Here is an 8,377-nt window from a genome sequence, read left to right as displayed (position 1 = left end):
TCCGCTGCTGTTGGGCTCCCTTCCCTGTTCTCACCCGTCCAGTTGTTTGGAGACAGACCCAGGGGCTCAGGCTTCCCCGCTGCAGCCGTGGGGCTGGGGCTCTGTCCTCGGGGCGCAGCTGTGCCACTGGCTGGCTCCTCCGGGCACCTTGCCCTCCGAACTCCTCCTGGGTCAGCTTCCCCGACCTCGTGTCTGTACCCGGCCCTGCCCAGCCCGTCTGCCTGCGGCCAGCTTGGCTCCGACCCTGCAGGCGACCGGGACAGCCTCTGCTCACTGCTGCCTCTGGCCTGGAGAAACACGCTGTCCCCCAAGGCCCATCCACGTGTCTTCTCGACCGTCACGTTGGCGCGTGCCAAGTGTGGAGCCGATGGCAGTTCAGCACCATCGCTCCACGTGCAGCCGGGCTGCACCTCCACCCCGGGGTGTCCCGAGCTGAACAAGTGGGCCAGGTGAGCCCCCAGGATGGGCCTGGGCCAGGCCTGAGGGTACAGTTGGGGCCACCCCTGCCCCTCTGCTGCCACCTCTGCTGTGTCCACGTTGTCACGTGCCAGGCCCCAGAGGTATGCCCCTGCCCCTGCCCCAGCCAGGGCACCCCCTTGAGAACTCCAAGCCCTGAAACCGGCCCAGCCCCCGCCGCCGCCCCGCCTGCCGTCCCCGGTGCCTGGCACTTGCCAGGCCGTGTCCCTCTGCGCCCCCTGCTGGCGGGGAGCGCACACGAGCCGGACGTGCTCCAGAGTCTGCGCTCAGGAACTTGTCCACAGAGGCAGCGGGGGCAGCGGCTGGGGACGCAGACTCGCGTCCCGCTGCCCAGTTCAGGGCAGCTCCTAGCATGTGGCCTAGGGCACCCGCTCCGTCCAGCAGGCACGACGAGAGCCCGTATAGATGCCACGCCCTCCCTGCACACACTGGATGCCACGCCCCTCCCCGCACAGACTGGTCGGTGCTGTGCTGTTGCCAACTTTTTATTCAGACCTTGAACCGGTGACATGCAGGTCCCCTGGGCCCATGGCAGCCTGGCCCACGGCAGCCTGACCCGCATCTCGACCCTGACGCTGGGAAGTTCCCAGAAGAGGGAGCCTGGGCTCCCTGGGTAAGGCTGGGCCCAGCAAACACCGCCAGGGCCCCACAGGGCTGGCCAAGGGGAACGTGTTGTGCAGACTGTCCCAGAGCCCAGGCCCAGGGGAAGGGGGTGGGTGAAGAGCGGGGGCCCAGTGTCCTGTGCAGCCCAAGCCAGCCAGAGACGGCCCCGGCTGCCCAAGGCTGAGCGTCACAGCTGTGGGAGGCGGTGTGCGTGCACGAGCGTGGTGGGGGCCAGGCCGTCCCCCGCCGTGGCCTCGCGGGGCCCCCCTCCTAAGGCATTTCTGCAGCAAGCTTCTCTGCCCCCGTGCGCTCTGGGCAGCAGCTCAACCCCCGAAAAAGGGCCATGGGCCTCCGTGGCCTCCTCGGTGGGTCCCGGCGCCCCTCAGCGCCTCTGGCTGGCGAACCAGGAGAAGAAGGGGCGTGGGCGCGGGCGCGGGGCCTGGTGGACACGCACCGTGCGTGGCGAGCGCCAGGCTTTGATGGTGGCGTCGTCGCTGGCCGTCAGCAGGAGCTCCTGCTCCTGGGGGCTGAAGACCACCGAGTTGACCACGTCCTGGTGCCGCAGCTTGGCCAGGCAGATGTTGTAGTGGCGGTCCCAGATGTAGCCGTGCCGATCCTCTGCCCCACTGCGAGAGCGCCTGGGATGAGCCCCCGACCGCCCACTGGGGCCCCTCCCCACCCGGCTCCGCCCCCGGACCTGGCCACGAAGTCCCTGCTGACGTCCAGGAAGATGAAGAAGCACTCGTCGTTGGGCGTGTAGGCGCGGTGGGCGCGCAGGGCCCGCTTCACCTCCCGCATGGTCTTGAGGTCAAACACCAGCAGGTCGATCTCCTCCGCGATCGGTGGCGGCTGCATGGGGTCGGCCACCACCGAGCCGCTGGGCCAGGCGCGGCTGTTTACGTACAGGTACCTGCACGGGCACGCTGCTCAGCAAGGGCCTGCGGACGCCCCCACCCGGGCTGCCAACAGACGCCCACCTGTTGTCGGGGGACAGGCCCATGCCAATGATGTGTCCGTGCACGTCGATGACGTGGTCGAGCGCGTCGAAGAAAGCGTCGGAGCCCCGGCCCTCGCCCAGCACGGGCCCCGCCGTGGTCATCTGGTGCGGCAGGATCTGCTTGATGCCTGTGGGGGCCGGGTGGGCAGCGCCTTGGTGCCTGGGAGCGCCCAGACGCCTGCGGCGCCACCGGCCCTGTGCCCCTGGATCCGAATGTGCGCCCCGGGGGGCTGCACAAGCGCTCACCCCCAGGGCAAAGGGAGGAAGGCACTCTGCGCACAGACGGGCCCCGCCCCGCCCCGGGAAGCCTCGCCCGGGCCCCTCACCGATCTGGTGCGGCGAGTAGGTGAAGCAGCCCGTGGTGAAGATGAGGAGTTTGTTGCCAGCGGCGGCCGTGCTGCGCTCGGGGGGCTTGGTGTGGCCCTGGGCCAGCAGCTCGGCCGCCTTGGTCTCCAGCGCGCACTCTGACGGCTGGGGCTGGGCCCGGCCCTCCAGGACGCGCCGCAAGCCCTTGGCGCGGGCCGGGCCCGGGTCGACCGCCTGGTCCTCGCTGTCGCTGCTCAGGTCAAAGACACGGCCGGGGCCTGCGCCAGGCGCGCCGGCGTCCAGCAGGAGCTCCGGGCTGTCGAAGCGGCTGCAGTCAGCCACCATGACGGTGCGGATGGTGCTCGCGTTCAGGTTCTGGATCTTGAAGAGCCGCTTCACCACGTTCACGTTCTCCGACTCCACGTCCTGGGGGCAGGAGCGCAGGGGTGGGCACGGGCTGCTGGGGGCCGCCGCCGGCCGCAGGGCCCCCCCGCGCACCTGGAAGGCGTTGTTAAGCCAGAGCACAGAGCACGACGTGATGTCCCCGATGCGGTGCAAGTTTCCCGAGATCAGGCTGGTGTCCGTGAGCCAGCAACCGAACACGTCGTAGGGCTTGTTGCGCACGCGGGACAGCAAGGCGAAGGTGTCTGCGGGGAGCAGCAGGATGGGGCGAGGCGGGGTGGGGGGGGGCGGGGCTGGGGGCTGGAGGGATGGGGGGGTTGTCCAGGCGGGGGGCGGAGCTGGGCATTAGGGGCGGGGGTGTCGGGGCAGAGATGGAGATGGAGCAGGGGCCTGGGTGGGACAGCCCCGGTGCGAGGGCCGCCCACCCTCGGCCCACTCTCACCTAGGCTGATGACGGCGATCTCGCCCGAGGAGGAGTTGTGGGGCCCCAGGAACACCCCGGACGCCAGCAGCAGAGAATCGTCCTGGTTGAACTGGGAGAACTGGGTGTAGCTCCAGTTGTAGGGCCGCATGTCTGCGCTGTGCAGCAGCGAGATGGTCAGGTCATTGTTCCAGATCTGCATGGGGAGCCGAGCAGGCGCACCTCGTGATCCCGCCCTGCACGGGGCCCCTCTCCTGGTCGGCTCGGCTGAGCCAGTCTTGGAAACCGCCATCCGGTGCGGGCCCCTTGTCTTTGGCTGTCAGACCGCCGGAGGGATGTGAGTACGTGGAGCTTGGGGCCGGCTCTGGAGCAGCTGCGAGCAGGACCCTCTCCTCTCTGTAGGCAGTTAGGGCCGCCCAGCCCCAGCCTCCCAGCCCGGGTGACCCAGGCCAGTGGTCCAGGTCCCGGGCCTCCCCATGCGGATGCAGCAAACGGACCAGCTGTCGCTCGTGGCCTGGCCCTCTCTCCCTACAGGGTTAGCCGCCCTCACCTTCACGGTGCAGTCCTTGGAGCAGGAAGCAAACTGGTAGCCTGAGTGGGAGAAGCTAAGGTGCAGGACCTGGTCGGTGTGCTCCTCGAGAGTCTGCACCTCCACGCAGGGCACTGTGTCATAGAGCCGCCGAAACTCCTCGTACCAGGATGTGGCCGCTGTGTGTGTGTACGGGCGTGTCACACTGGGGCCCCACGCCTCAGGGCCAGGCCCCTGACAGCCAGGGGCCAGCCCTGCCCACCCTTCGGCCTCCCTCCCAGGCCCTGTGTTTTGAGGCACAGCCTGGCTGTCCTCGACCAGCACGAGGACCAGTGGGCTTCAGGGCGGAGTGCAGGTGCTGACCTGGGTGTCGGGGCACGTTGCGGGCCACCTGGTAGTAGCGGTAGAACTGCTCCCTCCACAGGAACTCATCCCGGGACACGGCCTGCCACTGGTGGCACACCAGCCCCGCGGCCAGCACGTCGGCCGGGCCCAAGTTCAGGAAGATCTGGTAAACGAGGCTGTCGGGGAGCAGGGGTAGGCCCCCCTCGTCCATCGTGACATTCTGCCCAGGCGGCCCTGAAACCCATGCACGGTCCCCTTAGCCACCAGCGGGACCAGGGAGGACACCAGCCCCCAGGCCCAAGGAGAGGCGCAGGGGCCTGCGGCTGAGCTGAGGCAGCCCGCCGACTGCCCCGCTGGGAATTCCAGGGGCTAAGCCTGTGCGGAGAACCCCCGCGGCCGAGGATCCAAGAGCTTCATCAAGCCCCCTGGACAGCCACGCTGCTTGGACCCCGCACTCCTGAGGGTCCCCGGAAAGGCCAAGTCATCCCCGGAACAGGCAGCTTCCGGGCCTGGTCCAGCCGGAGGCGGAACTGGCGGCGGGCCCTGAGACCCCAGACCCACCCTCACCCCAAAAGCCCCCTCCTCGGGACAGGCCTTCTGTCCGGAGTGGGGCCCTGGGCGGGTCCCTCTGACCGCCCCCCACAGGATCCCAGGGAGTCGTCTGGCTGGCAGGGCTGGTGACCGCTCTGAGGCCGAGAAACGCAGGGTCGGTGGCCCCTGGGCACCCTGCCGCTCTGACCTTGCTGCCCCAGGCTTCGGAGCTGTCAACATGGGACAGGGATCCTTCTCGGGAGGGACCTGGGGCGGCGGGACGAGGGCCAGCCCGCCTGCCCCAGACGCCGCCAGGGACGCCAGCCGGCCCTGGGCTCTGCCCTCTGGCCTAGGAGAGCCCTGCCAGGTGGGCGACGGGCCAGTGCGGCCACTGCCGGCTGAGCTGGGGCCGGGGGCCGGGGGGCCGGGCCCGGGATCGGGGCGGGGTGACGACGCTCCCCGGGGCCAGGGCGCTGGGGTCCGGGCCGGGGTTCGGACATGGCTGGTGTCGACGCTCCCCGGGCCGGCCCCACTCACCGCGGCCGCCTCCGCCCGGCTGCGCTGCCCCCGCCCCGGCGCCAGGCCTCTGCCCGCAGACCCGCTTCCGCCCTCCGTCGCCGCTCCGGCCGTCGCGTCTCTATGACCGAACCCGCCAGGCCAACGTCACGAGCCCCGACGCATCGATGGCCGTCGAGGGCCGAGCCCAGCAGCCCGCGTTGGCTGTTACTGCGCCTGCGCTTCAGGCCCCGCGTCCCGGGGCGATGCTTCTTTGTGCGCCTGTGTTTGCTCGGTCTCTCCAGAAACAGCGCCCCTGGCGGCCGGGAGGGGCGGCGGCCGAGCGCCGTGGGTCGTGGGCGGGGCTGCGGGCGAGGCTCTAGATCTCCGGTTCGAGACTAGGCTCCGGCGCTTGCCAGTGTCGGGGACAAGTGTTCTTCGCTGTGGGGATGAGACTAGTCCGTACTTCAAGGAGCCGTTGGCGGTTTAAGGGAGATGAATGTGCAAAGGGATGAGCACCAGCCCCACTGGAAGTCACGTGGGGGCTTGTGGGCAAGAAGCCAGAGGTCAACTCGGACTTTGTACACAGGACATGGCGACAGGGCCCTGCCGGGAAGTGCAGGGCCGAGGTCAGATGTGCAGGGTGAGGGTGAGTTCGTGAGGAGGCCGGGGCAGGGGCAGGGCCGGGGTGGGGGCGGTCCGTTTGCTTGGCCCAGGGCCGGGGGGGTGGGGGATGCACACAGACTTCCCGGGCCGGACGGCTGGGCAGCAGTGGGCAGTGGACTCCGACCCGGGACTTGACCATCCTGCCCTGCGCCTCCCCCAGGCCTGTCACCGTCGCTGCTGTCGCCATGCTGCCCCCCAGGACGGCATCCCTCCTGACTCTGCTCCTGGCCGTCGGCTCCTTGGGTCAGAGGGTTCAGAGACCCCCTCGGCCCCCGTCCCCCATCAGCGCCATCCAGCCCAAGGCCAACTTCGACGCGCAGCGGGTAGGCTTGGGGGAGCTGGAGCGGCGCGCGCCCAGCTTTGCAGCCCCCGTCCCCGCGTGCCCTCACGGGGCCTGTTCCAGTTTTCAGGGACCTGGTTCCTTGTGGCCGTGGCCTCTGCGTGCCGCTCCCTGCAGGAGCAGGGCCACCGGGCTGAGGCCAGCACACTGCACGTGACTCCTCAGGGTGCCGCCATGGCTGTCAGCACCTTGCGGAAGCTGTGAGTCCCGGCACGGAGCCCCACACCCACCCAGCCTCCCGACTCCCACCCCGGCCCCCAACCTTACCCCTGCTGCGGCCTGCGGCCCTGCGACCAGGATCCCGGCAGGCCCCACCCAGTTTGGGGTCCCCAAGCCTGCTGTGCCTCCTCCCACCCCCAACCCCCAGGGATGGGATCTGCTGGCAGGTGCGGCAGCTCTACGGTGACACGGGGCTCCCAGGTCGCTTTCTGCTCCAAGGTGAGGTGCGGGCCATGGGGACAAGGGTTCAGGGCTGGGGGTGAGGCTGACCCTGACCTGGCTCTGCCCAGCCCGAGGCGCCCGAGGGCCGGTGGACGTGGTCGTTGGGGAGACGGACTACCAGGGCTTCGCCATCCTGTACCTGGAGCGGGCGCGGCAGCTGTCGGTGAAGCTGTATGGTACGTCCCCGCGGGACCGGGTTTGCACACCCGCAGGGCCGTCTGGGTGGGCCCGGATGGGCACATGGACGCTCTCCTCCCTTTCCCCTGCCCTTGCCGTTAGGCCCAGATGTGGGGACAGAGAGGAGACCGGGGGTGGGGGGCAGGGGTCAGATCACAGCCCCCGGCACACAGCCCAGCTCCCAGAGCGCCCTGCCCGCCCAGCCCGCACCCACCCAGCGGGCGCCCAGGAGCCCCGTGTGTCCCGCACACAGCCCGCTCGCTCCCTGTGAGCGAATCATTCCTGAGTGTGTTTGAGCAGCGGGTGCAGGGTGCCAACCTGACCGAGGATCACATCCTGTTCTTCCCCAAGTATGGTGAGTGTCCCTGCGTCTCCCGCGGTCCACCTCGCCCTCCCCCGCGCCCCGGCCCCGCCACCCCTGACCCCAGCCCCGGCCCCCAGGTTTTTGCGAGGCCGCGGACCAGTTTCACATCCTGGATGGTGAGTGGGCAGCGCCGGTGGGGCGGTGTGGCAGGGGCCTGGCAGCGCGCGGCTCCCTCCTGGATGGGTCTCGTCTGTGCTGCAGAAGTGAGGAGGTGAGGCCGGCGGCAGCCCTGCACCAGCAAGCAACCAGGGCCCTGGAGGTGCGGCACTCGCCGCCCCCTTGCTGAGTGGGGGGCTCTCTCCCGTCCGCCCCCGAAGCTGCGCCTCGCCGCCAGGAGCTCGGGGGGCTGCCTTCATTAAACGCTGTCAGTCTCAGCTCCTGGATTCTTCCTTTCCACGCTGGACCCGGCCGGGGTCTCTGCCCACCTGTCATCTCACGGACACGTGGGGCTGCTTCCCGGGTGGGCCAGGAGGGCATCGGCTTGTCTCCTGGTGAAGAGCCCTCCCCAGGGAGGTGGGGGTGGGGAGTGGCTCCTCCTCAAGGCCTAGAGTGCCCAGACTCCCTGTCCCCAGTGTCCCCTCCTCTGGCCATCGCGCTGTGGTTGTCCGTGTCTTTCCTGCTCCCTGACTCTGTGCACGCCTGCCCTGCTGGCCTCGCTGGGCTGCCCCGGGTGGGCCCAGGACCTGAACTCGCCTTGTCCAGACATGTCGGCCTTTTCTAGAGGGATGCGGAACCCGCCCCTCAGGTCCTTTTTGTCGCCTGCTGACCACTGAGCGCCCTCCTGGGAGGCAGGGGCCCAGAGTCCCAGGGGGCCCTGTGGCCAAGGCAGGAAAGGCCCTTGGGGAGGGTAGGCAGTTTCAAGGGGGCAGGCAGGGAGGCTCCGTTCCATTTCCTGGGTCGTGTCTGGGCCTGGGGTGAGCTGGCATCTGTCTTAGGAGGACGTGAGGCTGAGCTGCCCCTCACAGCCACCACGGGGGCTGGCAGGGCCAGACAGGGCACAAGACTGGCCCGCGATTGGGACCGACCCCCCCGGCGCTGAGTCCACTCCTGGCATCGGGCATCAGGTGCCCCTGAGGGGAGATCATGTGGGTGAGCGGCCAGGAAGCACAAAGAGAGGTGGGGGGATCTGTACCCCAATCTGGGGGAAGCAGGCCTGCCAGTACTGGGGTGAGCACGGGGGCTCTAGGTGCAGAGGGAGGGACCCCTGGATAGACTGGGTTGCCCCCAGGAGCCCACACCCAGTGTCAGCCCAAGGTCACCAGCCATGAGGGCCCACAAGATGA

At 69.5% G+C, this 8,377-nt stretch overlaps 2 protein-coding genes across 2 annotated transcripts; one reads left to right on the top strand and one right to left on the bottom strand.

Moving 5' to 3' along the window:
* Positions 1 to 881: 881 nt before the first annotated feature.
* FBXW5 (F-box and WD repeat domain containing 5) lies at positions 882 to 5,285 on the bottom strand. Its single transcript, XM_082842956.1, has 9 exons — positions 5,149 to 5,285; positions 4,099 to 4,314; positions 3,757 to 3,914; positions 3,228 to 3,402; positions 2,882 to 3,030; positions 2,404 to 2,809; positions 2,058 to 2,205; positions 1,778 to 1,990; positions 882 to 1,706 (listed from the first exon to the last, which is right to left on the bottom strand). The coding sequence occupies exons 2-9, from the start codon at positions 4,289 to 4,291 to the stop codon at positions 1,463 to 1,465; spliced, it is 1,686 nt and encodes a 561-aa protein (XP_082699082.1). The 5' UTR covers positions 4,292 to 4,314; positions 5,149 to 5,285; the 3' UTR covers positions 882 to 1,462.
* Positions 5,286 to 5,848: 563 nt separating this feature from the next.
* On the top strand, positions 5,849 to 7,468 carry C8G (complement C8 gamma chain). The gene is made up of 7 exons (XM_082842032.1): positions 5,849 to 6,095; positions 6,176 to 6,312; positions 6,480 to 6,550; positions 6,622 to 6,729; positions 6,984 to 7,085; positions 7,172 to 7,210; positions 7,296 to 7,468. Exons 1-7 carry the CDS (start codon positions 5,958 to 5,960, stop codon positions 7,307 to 7,309), a joined length of 609 nt encoding a protein of 202 aa, XP_082698158.1. The 5' UTR covers positions 5,849 to 5,957; the 3' UTR covers positions 7,310 to 7,468.
* The last annotated feature ends 909 nt before the right edge of the window (positions 7,469 to 8,377 follow it).

Source organism: Leucopleurus acutus (assembly GCF_964270905.1).
Source record: "Leucopleurus acutus genome assembly, chromosome: 7".
NCBI lineage: Eukaryota > Metazoa > Chordata > Mammalia > Artiodactyla > Delphinidae > Leucopleurus > Leucopleurus acutus.
The sequence above is the reverse complement of the archived record's forward strand: the minus strand, read 5'-3'. Positions and strand labels throughout refer to the sequence as shown.

Coding starts and splice junctions, on each gene's coding strand:
- C8G (XM_082842032.1), top strand. CDS start 5,958: ATGCTGCCCCCCAGGACGGCATCCCTCCTGACTCTGCTCCTGGCCGTC. Junction 6,096..6,175: donor CCAACTTCGACGCGCAGCGG/GTAGGCTTGGGG, acceptor GGCCTGTTCCAG/TTTTCAGGGACCTGGTTCCT. Junction 7,086..7,171: donor CCTGTTCTTCCCCAAGTATG/GTGAGTGTCCCT, acceptor CCCGGCCCCCAG/GTTTTTGCGAGGCCGCGGAC.
- FBXW5 (XM_082842956.1), bottom strand. CDS start 4,291: ATGGACGAGGGGGGCCTACCCCTGCTCCCCGACAGCCTCGTTTACCAG. Junction 1,991..2,057: donor GGCCTGTCCCCCGACAACAG/GTGGGCGTCTGT, acceptor GTGCCCGTGCAG/GTACCTGTACGTAAACAGCC. Junction 1,707..1,777: donor AGCAGGGACTTCGTGGCCAG/GTCCGGGGGCGG, acceptor GCGCTCTCGCAG/TGGGGCAGAGGATCGGCACG.